General features: G+C 31.5%; 1 protein-coding gene across 1 annotated transcript; it reads left to right on the top strand.

Annotated features, from left to right (window-relative positions):
• The first annotated feature begins 11,968 nt into the window (after positions 1-11,968).
• LOC141602418 (uncharacterized) lies at positions 11,969-13,433 on the top strand. The gene is made up of 2 exons (XM_074422707.1): positions 11,969-12,201; positions 12,900-13,433. Exons 1-2 carry the CDS (start codon positions 11,999-12,001, stop codon positions 13,333-13,335), a joined length of 639 nt encoding a protein of 212 aa, XP_074278808.1. The 5' UTR covers positions 11,969-11,998; the 3' UTR covers positions 13,336-13,433.
• The last annotated feature ends 526 nt before the right edge of the window (positions 13,434-13,959 follow it).

Raw genomic sequence — 13,959 nt, forward strand, 5'->3', positions numbered from 1 at the left:
TGTATCGCTTTTTTTGGGGACTTATTCACCCCTTGTTTTCTCTCTCTTGATTCTATCAGTGAGGTTGAAAAATGGAAGGGGCATATTCGGGATAAAGCGATAAAATGCGCGTGATTTAGTAAATTGATGCGCGGGATTTAGCAACTACGGAAATAAATAAATGTAAAAAAAATCGACCTTTGGAGCAGAGATAACGTGGAATGATTCATTGCTTTGCTCGATTCTACAAAGATTTCATAATATAAAACAAGAAATGAGTACAGAGTCCGATTGAGTCCACGATTTTGTAAGACGATTATATTATTATTTTTGGCCACCTATACATACAGATTGCTATTGATTACCCTATTAAGTAATTAATTGTGGCCAATGATAGAAATTGTATTTGTAGTAATTATATTCCATATAATTTACGTTATTCTTCGTGTATAAAAGGGAAAAAGATATAAAAAGTTATTCTTAGTTTATAAAGGATAAAAAAAATATACTCCATATAATGACGTCACTATATACAATCACTATTCTTAGAACTGATATTGTTTTTATAGAAAAGTAATATTGGGAAGGTTTTTGTATATTGAATGAATGAATGATAACATCATACATGACTCGGGTTATATACTCGACTAACCCTACGATATTTACCCTAACTCTTTCTAGAAGTTAGATATCTAAAAGATACATCAAATATTAAAGATAGGAAAAATTATGAATTACCACCTAATATGTTCCATTTTTTACAAATTACTACCTAATATATTCAACTTTACAAATAACCACCTAACTTTCGTGTTTATCCACACCATTTTCACTTATTCTACATTCTTGTGATGGTTTTACAAAATTATTGACTCGGTTTCATTTTAACGACTTCCGATCATTTTTTATGACCAAACTACCCTTACTAAACCTATTTAATTTACACACTCCCTCTTATTTGTAAAGTTGAATATATTAGGTGGTAATTTGTAAAAAATGGAACATATTAGGTGGTAATTCATAATTTTTCCTTAAAGATATTATACAATAACCATATGACGACATTATCTAAGATATTATACGATAAGGAAATATATCGTCCAATACTCCCCTCAAGTTGGAGCCACGGGAACACTGATGCCCAACTTGAACTGTAGAAAATAAAACGCTTCTCCGCCAAGGGCTTTGGTAAATAAATCAGCTATTTGCTCCTTGCTACGCACATGAGACGTGGTGATCGTCTTATTCATCAAGTGATGTCAAACAAAATGACAATCGATCTCTATGTGTTTAGTACGATCATGAAACACGGGATTTTTAGCTATATGTAACGTAGCTTGATTATCGCAATAAGATCCATAGGCTTCGTGTGATCTATTCCCAAGTAACTGATAGGCTATCGCACACCTATATATGCAAAAATAAATACCCTAGACACAAATTAATGTAGTACGTAGGGGTCGAATCCGAAGAGAGACGGGAGCTGTAAATTAGTTGTTATGGGGTGAATTTTATCAAGATCGATTATTGTATGATTGGTTGGTTGGATAATGGAGGAAAACAATAATGATAAAGAAATAGTCTATGGAGGTCGGGTCACACATGCAAATTATGTAAATGCTTAAATTAAACATAGGAGTTGATGAATCGTTAATAGTTTAGGCTTAGAGACACTCACCTCTCGATATTAGTGTCAACCATAGATCGGGTCCTAGAGAAACTCTCGTTTATGACTAGGTTGTCCTACTACACATGCTTAGTCTAATCCGATTCCGTGCCTCTCGACTTATAGAATGAATTAACAAACTTAATCAATGAATAAGGCCTTTAAACAAAGATTAAACGTGGTGGTGCAAACATGTGATAGAAACAATTAGACAATATTATAACATCCTAAGCTAGTTTATCATGTTACAAATACTTTTTATGCATGGCTCCATTCATTCCCTAGACAAGGTAGACTGTTCTTGCATAATGTAAATGTAAACTAAACTAATGACAATTGAAATGATAAACATAATGAAAATAGGAATGGATGGAATTACCTTGAAATGGAAATGGAAATGGAATTGAAGAACAATGCAAATATAAATAACTTGAATATAACTTGAAATGGAAATTGTAATATAAATTGAAATGGTTAAAGGAAATTGTTTATAGTAAATCTAATCTAAACTAAGCTAAGAACTAAACTAAGAACATGAAAGTAGTGTAGAAAATACTAAGAAAAAAATGGTGTGTAAAGGTGTGTTGATCAACACCTTTTATATAAGAATAAGGGAGTCAAATTTGCAAATGAATCCAAAATGGCATCCTAAGCACACTCTTAATTTTCCTTCAATTCTTGAGTAATTGCCAAGGGGATCCAATGTGAGCCATTAATCCCATCTTTAAGCATCCGGTTAATTGCACAATTAGCATCCAAAGAGCATCCTAAGATGAGCATCCAAGGCATTCTCCCATCTTCTCTACTTGGGCTTTAACACTTGATTTTATACTTGGGTTCATTTCTTCATTTTTCTACTAACATAAGTTAGTGTCATTTTTCTTGGACCAACACTCCTTATAAATTCCCATGCCATGATCAAGCTTGCCTCTACTTAGCCTTGCAAATTCCGATATTTACTAAAATGACGGGAAAAAGCTTCTGATCGCTTAGATTCCTACAAAATGTAACAAATACGAGCAATACACCTAGAATGCAATATTAGCTCACAAAAACACTAAATAAAGCGCAATAGTCAAATAAATCGGCTAAAATAGGGAGTTAAACTATATATAAAATGGACACATCAGTAACAAAGAAAAGCTTTGAGCCAAAGTCACTCACTTGTCACTCCAGCCATTGCACGGTACTCGGCTTCTGCTGTCGACTTGGCTACAGTGGCTTGCTTCTTGGCCTTCCATGAAATGGGTGTGTCACCCAAAGCCACAAAGTACTCGGTCAATGAACGCCTAGACAGCGGGCAAGTTCCCCAATCCGAGTCTGAAAAACCGTATAAATGTATGTTAGGATATATTTGTTGATGATGACATGCCCAATTTAATCGTGTTTCTAAGTGTACCATTTCAGGAATAATGCACCCTCCTCAAGCAAGAATTAATCAATGTCAAAGTCAAGAATTGTTGATGATTGTTCACCCAAAGATTTAGAGTCAATTGTGTCATCTAATGTACAAGTTAGGGAGTAGAGTATTTAAACGCAACAACAGTCAAGACTACTGTTACTCTTGCAAGTAACAATAGCCTGGACTGTTACCATGGTCTGCAACACTTGAAACTCGATTTCATCTTTCGAAAATCCTTTTTATCTTTTTAATTAAACGGCTTGGATTTAAATGATGACATTCAGATTTCTTTTTAAGAGTTGGGTTTCTAAAAAAGAGGTTTAGATAATTATCAATTCAAATTGTTTCCTTCTTTATGCCAATTTGTTTCCTTGGTATTTTATAAAACAAAGTTTGCTTTATGCCATTTTTGTATAAGCTTGTCATCTTATGACTTGTTTTCCACTCTTTGTTTTCTGAAAAATCAAAGGCTTATTTTGGATAAATTACAAACCTTCTTTTCTTCTTTTGCTTCTTAAAAGAGTGCCCTCTTTTGTGCAAGTTTGGGAAAGAGTTAGTCTTCATCACATGTGAAGACTTTTGACTCACAAACCCTAGCTCACCTACCTTGTTTACCCTCTCTATAAAAGGAACCCTTCTCCTCACTTTGAAAGCAAGACTTTTTAGAAAAATCAAAGTATTTTTGCAAAATCAGTTTTTAAAGAACTCAAAATTTTCTTTGCAAAAAATCTTCTAAGTCTTCAACCGTGTCAGTCGAAATCACTGTTACTTCACAGTGTTCTACTCTCTCATCTAGAAATCGTTTGTACCAATAAGTTGTCCTTCTCAATTCTTTTTAAGAATCAGTCTAAGGAAACTTGGTTTGAAAACATTCTAGTTAGAGTGTAGAGTTTGCAAAATTGTTTTCAAGTTTTCAAATCCTTTTGATATTTTGCAAAGCTTTCAAAGTCTTCAAGTGTTACAATCACAGTGACTGTTGCTTTAAATACTAAACTCTCTCACTTATGAACCGTTTGATCTTGTAAGTTGTCCATATCAATTCTTGTTAAAGAATCAGTCCGTGGAAACTTGATCCTTGTAAACGTTCTAAGTTAGAGTGTTGAGTTCTAGGACGGAGTAGTCCTTTAACTCTTGTGGCAACCAGAGTAGGTTGTGAGTTGTTGAGTTCTAGGACGGAGTAGTCCTCTAACTCGTGTGGCAACCGGAGTAGGTTGTTGGTAGTTCATAGACGGAGTAGTCTTAGAACTTGTGTCGCACCCGGAGTAGGTTGTTGGTCCTTTTGTTGTTAGTGTTTCAAAGTAGTCGGAGTAGATTACATCACTTATCAATAAAAGAAGATTGGACGTAGGCCTTTAGAGTGTCGGCCGAACCAATTCAAAATCCTTGTGTTGTTTATCTCTTCGCTTTTTATTCCGCTGCAACTTATTTACTTGTTTTGTTAAGTTTTGTTATTTGCTTTACTCTTGAGTAACAGTTCTATACACTGTCACATTCGTTCTGTAGCTTGTACTTCATATGCTAAGACGAATAGCAACAGTCAGAAACATTGTTATCTTCAGGCTTCAGCAAGTATTCATATTTCAATACTCATTTTCTTCGAGCTTCCGTGATACACACTTAATCATTTCATTTAATTGATGTTCCATTTGCTCCTAACATTGTTCATCAACTTATCTTTAAACAATAAAGATTTAAGTTGAAATCTTAAGTTAAACTCATTCATCATTTTAAATATAACATTTGCAAAGCCATCAGTAACAGTCTGTCTCACTGTTGATCTAGTCAGTTCAACAATACGCCTTTTAACTTTCATTTAAGAGGGGTGTTTGTTAGATACTTGAGATATCATTTCATTTGACTAACTTAAATCAATTAAGTTTAGTTAAATTTTTTAAATAGTACCTAATTCACCCCCTCCCCCTCTTAGGTACTTGAATCCATAAACTCAACAATGTAGTTCCGAACTTTTACTCATTATAATTCCCTTACTAAGAGTTCCTTTAATGTAGCGCACTACTCGCATTACCGCATCACAATGCTATTTTCTTGGCTCATGAACGAATTGTGATAGTATGTGTACGGAATATACCAAGTCAGGTCGTGTAATCGTCAGATATATGAGTCGTCCAACTATCCGTCTATATTTCATTGGGTCCTTAAGTACATACCCTTCGGCTAGAGCAAGCTTGTGATTGGGTAGAACCGGAGTATTGAATCATCATCAGGATTTGTATCAAAGGTATAGGAAGGTGTAGAATTATCAGAGGAACTTAACTTTGGCAAAAAACGAAATGTGGACTCTTGAAAAACCACATCTCTACTAACAAATATGGTGTGAGTGTCTAAATCATAGAGTTTAAAAGCTCTCTGACCATAAGAATAACCTATGAACAAACATCTCTTGCCCTTAGGTGCAAACTTATCTTTGGTAGGGAAAATTTTAAGCCATAACATTAGCAACCAAAAACCCTTAACTCGCTATAATGGACCTAACTTTTATTACACAATAATTTGATAGAATGACATCTATATATATTTATAAAAGAGGCTTTTTTGAGCGATTTTAAGTTGTCCACATCATCAAAAATCAATTTAGAAAAGTTTCATAAATAATAATTTTTGATGTAAAGAATAATGTGGAAAATCTTTTAATTATTATAATACAGTATATAGTATATATATATATTTCCTAATTTATATTCAAGTCATGTTTCTATTTTTTACATGAAAACTTTTACATTTCACTTGACAAAAAAACATTACTTAAAAAATTATGAAAATAATATAATTAAATTCGTGGCAAAAAAATGCTAACATTAGAGTATAAATTTCATATAATATGCACATGTTAAAAATTATGTATTTCATAGTATGCCATATGTCCCACATTGATAATTAATGTTGGTGAGGTAAATATACTACGTATAAATAATAGAATTGTCCCACATCGAAAGATTAGCATAAAGTGGGGTAATCCTATGATTATAAATAGGAGGCGTCATTGGAACTTAGGTATCAACCCAAAATCTTCCGAGTCTCTTAAGTATTGTCTTAGAGAGTTCTTAAGAGTTTATATCATTGTCTCCAAAATATGATATATATTTTCTATATTATATTTAAGTGAAGTTTATAATTTTTATATAAAAACTTATACCATTTGACAAAAAAGCGTCGTAAAAAAAGTATGAAAATTATATAATTAGATTTGTAGTAAAAAAAAAAAATGTTATCGTTAGAGTATTGGTTTCATATCATTTGCACATATTTTAATTATGATAAAAAAAATAGAAAAAAACGTACGAATATTAATAGATAGTATAGTATTTGCTTATTATTAAATCGGGTTGGATGTTAAAGTAGGTTAGAAAAATATGGTGTATTTCTAAGTATATTATTCGTTCCACATTGAAAAATATTGAAGGTGTTATGAATATACTACGTACAAATAGTTGAATTGTACCAAATCAGAAAATTATCATAAAATTATCATAAGGTGGATCTCATGATTATAAATAGGATTTATCCTTGAAACTTACTTATCAACCCAAAATATTTCGAGTCTCTCAAGTATTGTCATAGAGAGCTCTCATATATTTTAAGTCTCTCAAGTATTGTCTTAGATAACTCTTATAATAGCTTGTATTAACGACACGCCTCAGTTACAACAATAACATACAAATATTAATCACGTAAATAATTATAAAGGCGATTACATATTAGTGATATTATAATATGATTATTTTAAGACAATCGATAGTATAAATAACTTCATTTATGTCAAAATCACAACTTAAAATAAAATGGTGCTAAATATACGTAAATTGGTTATTAATTTGTCATAAATAATGATATCTCTACACTAAGATAGAAAATTTATAAAATATAATAAAATAAGGTGTTATATAAAAAGATCGTGAATACACAAATAAAATCAATAATTAGCTTTTTACTTTGATAAATAGTAGAACTAAATCTTTTTAACTTTCAAATATAGGTAATTATTATGCTTCATAACATTTGAGTAAGATTAAAACACAACGTTATTTTTAACCATTTATCAAAATCGCACAAGAAAAAAAAAAGCATTTTACATTTATTTATATATTTTATTGATTCCTCCATTTCATATTAAAATTCGTGTTAGGAAAAAAAATATAAATATGTAATTTAAACAATTAGATTAGTGAAAATATTTATTCTATATTCCCAAAGATCAATAATTGCATAAGCTAAGGTGGGTGGTCCCATGATATAGTTAAAAAAAATTATGAAAATAATATAATTAAATTCATGGTAAAAAAAATGTTATCATTAAAGTATAGGTTTCATATTATTTGCACATATTACAGATAGTATACTTCTTAGTATGTTATATATCCTAAATTGAACGTATAAATAATAGAATTGTTCCACATCGAAAGATTAGCATAAGATAGGTGATCCTATGATTATAAATGGAATGTATCCTTAAAACTTAGGTATCAACCAAAAATATTTTGAGTCTTTCAAGAGTTGTCTTAGAGAGCTCTTACAATATGATATAAAAAATAATGTGGAGAATGTTTTAATTATTAGGGTTATTTAATGGGAATACTCTGAACTATTAGTGTCCTTCTCAAAATACTCCAACCTTTCATTTAACCACCAATACTACCAACTAATGCACTCCCTCCCATGCAATAGAATTGCCCTTTTTTTAACCTGATGTATCAGGTAATCTTTGAGGCGGGACCCACTTTTTTTTGTTTATTTAGAATTTTATCTTCTTCCCTTTACATTGTTAATGGTTACTGCAAATTTCTTCCTATATAAATTCTTAATCTCTCCTTTCTCTTTTTTTTTATCCTACTATAATGCATCTCTCTCCTTCAAATTTCTTCAATAAATGGCGATGTAAGTGAATGGCGATGAAGGATTAGGTAATGTAAGTTATAAGTTTATACATGCTGCAAAACCTGGTCAAATGTCACCATATACTTTATCACAGATCTGGGTACTACATTCAGATACTCCTGGTTGGATACTTGGATCCAGAATGACTTTAGTTTGCTATACACCTGTTATTAATAAACTAAGATAACACAGACTCCTCGTAGATGCACAAAAACTCATTGATATTGGGTTTTTTTTTCCTCCGGAATAGCCATTTGATTCTAGAAGTCGGTACATAAATACTTCGACATACACAAAGGAATCATGGAAGACACTTCAAAGATTGCAAATTACACGAGCTCAAAAACTTGGTTGCCCCAAAAGTTAATGAACATCACTATAGTGCAATCTAGCACAATTGTCAACATAACTTGCACAAATTGAGGAGAAGCAAAAAAACACAATTTTCCAACATTAGAAATATGTAGAAGGAAAACATCTAGCTCCATGCTTTTCCATAAAAAAATTCACAAATTCTCATTTGTGACGACGATATCCGTCACAAACTTGTGACGGATACCGGTTCCTCTCACAAAATACCCATTGAGAGGTGAGTGGGAAGCACATGGGGGTGCCCCACCTTGTCCCCTCCTCCCCTTTTGTGAGAGGTCACAAACTTGTGATGGGATTAGCCCGTCACAAGCAAGACTAGCTGAAAAAAATTAGGAGGTGCTTTATCAATTAAAACTAATAAAGGAATAAGAGGAAAAAATAGGGAAAGAGTGTGACTTATCAAAAAGTCATCCACCATAAAATAAGAAAACAGCCAGTCGCTCTGAATATCAAGTGTGGACTGAAGTTTGGAGGTGCTTTATAAATGAAAAGTTCTGCATAATAAAGCAAGAAAAGACCGCAATCGGCGCAATTCTCTTACTGTGGCACCTGCCTCATAAAATAAATTGAAGTCAGTGCACGGACAAGTATCTATTAGGTGGGGAATGGTGATGAAGTGTGCAGTAGAAGGAGGGAGGAAAGGAAGAAAAAAAGGTAAAAAAGAAAGAGATAAGGAAGGTAATAAAGGTAGGTAGTAAGAAACAAGGTAAATTTGTGTGTTTTAAACAAAGGCAACCGGTTATATAGGTAGCCCTTCCACGTGTTCTATTAGGTGGGAAATGGTACATTAGTTTGTAGTATTGGTAGTTAAATGAAAGTATGGAGTATTTTGAGAAAGACCATAATAGTTCAGAGTATTCCCATTAAATAACCCTAATTATTATAATACACATTTCCTATATTATATTTAAGTGATGTTTATAATTTTTATATAATACACTTATACATTTCATTTGAAAAAAAAATATCATATAAAACAAAAATTATGATGATTACATAATTAGATTCGTGGTAAAAAAAATGCCAACATTAGAGTATATATTTCTTATTATTTGTACACATTTTAATTATGATAAAAAATACTCCCTCCTATTCGGGGTTTTCTTCCCCTTTGGTGTGGGCACAAGATTTTAGGAGATGATTAAAGAATGAATAAAGGAAGATGGTGGGGTTTGTGGATTGGAGAGAGAAATGAATAATTAGGAATTAAATAAGGAATTGTGAGTTAGGTGGGGTTTTGTGATAGAAGAGATGGATGAATAAAATAAGAGTAAAAGTTGGGTGGGGTTTGGTAATAGGAGAGAGGGATGAATAAAATAAGAGTAAAAGTTTCCAAAATAAAAAAGGGGAAGAAAACCTGAATAATCTGTTTAAGGAAATAAGGAAGAAAATAGTGAATAGGAGGGAGTAGAAAATAAAAACGTACGAACATAGTATAGTACTAAGTACGAAAAAGATGGTGTATTTCTTGGTATGTTATTTGTTCCACATTGAAAAATAATATAGATATGGTTAATATATAAAGTATAAAGAGTCGAATTGGGGTGATCCTATATTCCTATGATTATAAATATGAGTCATCTTTGAACCTACGTGTCAGTAACCAAAAATCTTTTGAGTCTCTTAAGTATTGTCTTAGAGATCTCTTATTAGAGTTTCTATTATTATCTCTACAAAATCGAAATTTCTTTATTATTTATTTTTCTCACATTAATAATAAACGGTAGGTGTGTATGTATTTATCTTCTATTTTCGTTGAAAGAAATATTGTAATCATATGTAAATAAATAATTATATGTAAAAATTAAAGCCGCATAATATTTTTTTCATTACAACTAAGTTAATTAGCCTGTGCAACGCACGGGCTTTCAACCTAGTAATTCAATATGACCAACCCTGCTATTGTAATTGAGAGGGAAAAAAATGTCAGGAAATTTATTCATTTAGTTATATGGGGATTCTTTTAGTTATAGGGGATTGATCCTGTTAAGATTATTATATCAATACTATATATTAAATTCAGAAACCAAGAGACTTCAATGTAATTAAAGAAAGTTATACAAATTAATTATATTATATAGTTTTAAATCAATAGCACCGTGTGATGGACCCGATTAAGGGATCTCAATGCAAATATTATATAGTTTGAGTTAAAATTAAATTATATAGAAGCTTGGTAATTTTTCTAAACATGGTCAATTTCCTTAAAATAAAATAATTAATTAAGATGGTCAATTTAAAGGAGACTAAAAGAAAGAAGATGCCTGATAATTTTCCTAAATATTTATAGAAAATTAGAAGATGGCAAATTTCCTTAAAATAAAATAATTAACTAATATAAACATGCACACTTATGATATTAATTATTATCATCATAAAATTATATATTAAATTTAAAATCTATGAAATTTTATTAAATTTTATAGTTTATTAGATGTATAGAGATGATAATTATTTAACATACAAAAATATAATAAGTAGGTTATAAATAATTCAAGTTAGATTCCATAAAATATAATATTGCATAATTCTTTCGATTTGATTTAATGCTATATGTAATATATTTATATAAATATATAATCTCTTAAAATTGCATGTCTAAATAGTAAAAGTAATTTCGTCAGTAAAGAAAAGAATTGTAGTAACATTGAATATAGTTATATGATAGTAATCACTCATTTGAATAGTAAAAGTAACAATATTATCAACGAGATTAGTGAGAGTGTTAGAAACAACAACGGAAGTAGTGAAATAATCAATATTAATGTGGCAATAGTGAAAGCAACAATAATTACGGCGGAAGTAGTGAAATTATCAGTATTAATGCGGCAGTAGTGACAGTAACAATAATTACGGTGGGAGTAGTGAAAGTAACAATGATTATGGGCAAGTAAATAAATGTTATTACTATTGTTTTATTAATAAGAGTAAAATATTAATAGCGAGAGTAGTGAATTTGTCTCAAATTTTATTCATCGTAATTTTAGAACATGTTATAAAAAATATATTAATGATAAATTTATGGGTTATGCAACTTTAAGTAATTTTATTTAATGAAAAAAAAGATTTAATGGTAAGTATAGATAGCCCGGGCGAAACCGGACACCAATACTAGTCTCTCTTAATAATAAAACGGCTCAAATAATACCTTATTTAGCTAGATATATAGAACAATTAATTCGTTTGCTAGTCCCTAAACTTTCTTTTTGTCTTGCTTATAATATTTGAGCCGTCTTAAGTTTAAAACAAATATACTCGTCTTAAATCCATAGGAGCAATCTTCCCATATCATATCTTGGCACTGATTCTAATCAGATTTGCCGGCTGATCAGATGGACACGATGATGAACTCTTGTCGGCACTTTTTTTTTTAATAATTTGGGATATTTGATGTGAGATTCGTATGCACTTGTATTAATTCAATAGTCGTACATAATGGTCGACTTGGTTATGAAATAGTCAAATTTTCTTATTTAGTAGTTGGCTATACGGATTTAATTCTAATATAAAATAGGTAATAAATAAACGAAGGGACAGGCTACGGAAGGGCGTAGAAGATAAGTGCTGAATCTTTTTATTGTTTTTTTTTTGGGTAGAAATTTCGCCTATAAATAGCAAGACAGGTTGAGTGATAAAACGCACCCAACATTAATATATCAAGAGCAAACCAATTAACGCATAAGAAAATGGCATTATTGTTTACAAACATGGCTTTGAAAGCAACAATGGGCAAAGTTCCATATAAGTATCTGTGCGTCGTAGATGATAAAGGTTCTCTTGAATACGCAGCCGATGAAGTCATCCGACCCGGGACCAAGTTTGCTATAGAGAATGCCCCTGGCGACTTATTCCACATACGATCCTGCTCAAATAACAAATATTGGGTCAGGTACGTATATTTATTTATTCTCTTATTTATATTTAGGGATATTCTACATGGTATCCCTTAATTTTTCGACTTTCTACATGGTACCCTGTATTTTTTAAAACATACATGGTACCCCTAATTGTTGTCATTATCACTAAGTGTACCCCTAAACTTTATTGTTCGTCAATTAAACTCAGTTTTAGACGTTAAGTGATGACTTGAATGTGTAACTAAGCATGTCATTTACTATCCCATGACATAAGGACTTTATTAGGCTCAATATTCATCTCGATCATAATAGTTATTGATATATATGGGCTAAAAAAAATTTGACGGAAAATTTATTGATTCCCTGCCAATTCATCACGTCCAAAGATGGATATTGAGCCTAATAGGGTCCTTATGTCATGGAATGATAAATGACAAGCTTGGTTACGCATCTAAGTAATCACTTAACGCCTAAAACTAAGTTTAATTGACGGAAAATAAAGTTTAAAAGACACACTTAGTGATAACAACAACAATTAGAAAGTATCAATGTATGTTTTTAAAAAAAAGTGTATAGTACCATGTAGAAAGAAAATCGAAATCGAAAAATGAGTGCTGTATGTAGAATATCCCTTATATTTATTTATGCTAATTTATATTTATTCATAATAGTTAGTCTTTTATAAAGCAGTACTTTTTAATTGTTGATGAATTGGTAGATTGAATGACAGGGATGCGAAGAATTTGATAGTCGCGCAAGCAGTTGAACCAGTCGTTGATCAGACATCTCCGGACTGCACCTTGTTTAGCATACGTATGGATGATATCAACAAAACAGCAACATTTTATCATGTTCAGTCGGGTCGGGTTGTAGGTCTGGCTCTGGATGTTAGTGGAATTCCCACCAACATCCTGAGCATAGATCCTACTGCCACAACACAAGCTGTGTCCGTTGTTGATTATGATGCGTTGCCACTACTTTCCACGGCTTTCGGCAAGAAGGAAATTGGTATCCCTGATATTGTGTCCAAGTCCCGCGACATCAATATTGTAACTGAGAAGGATCTTGCAGGAGGCCTGAACTGGAGTAGTGAACAGGATGATTTTCTTAATAATAATTGTAGATGGGATGGTACTAACTCACCATTGGTTGAAAATGAGAATTAGCCTTTTTGTACTCCCAACAACAAAATATTGTTAAAGAGCGACAAAAAATGAGTTCTTGTATTATATCCTACTCATATTTCCCTTTCTCGTATGGATTCCTTCGCAAGGTTATTTTTTGTGATTTTGTAATGTAATAATACAAAAGTGAAATGTTTATAGAATAATAAAATGTTGTTGTAATTGCTCATTCATTCATGTACGGGATTTACTTATTCATGTACTTTTTTTCATTAGTTTTCTATTGTTGAGTAACATCCAACACAAGACTTAATGGTAAGTGTTACATGTATTAATGAAGTATATGTAACATTGTGTAATGTTAAATGAATATTAATTCATTTGTTAACATTACGTAAAGAATGTAAAAAAAAACATATGAATTGTGCTAATTCATGTGTTGGTAACGTGAGGTGACTTTATGTAGTAAAATGTAACATCACTTTCACATAGCTATATAAAGGATGACAAATCCTTTGGAAAAGTATCTCACAAAATGTAATCAAACAAGGTGACTTAGCTTGGTAGAGAGCAAGTCGGGGTTTGAGGGTGAGAGACAGTATAACGGGTGTTTTTATACAATAGTTTAGGAGGTTACTCTAGGGGTAATATTGGTGGCATTTACTA

Source organism: Silene latifolia, chromosome 9, assembly GCF_048544455.1.
Source record: "Silene latifolia isolate original U9 population chromosome 9, ASM4854445v1, whole genome shotgun sequence".
NCBI classification, from domain to species: Eukaryota; Viridiplantae; Streptophyta; class Magnoliopsida; order Caryophyllales; family Caryophyllaceae; genus Silene; species Silene latifolia.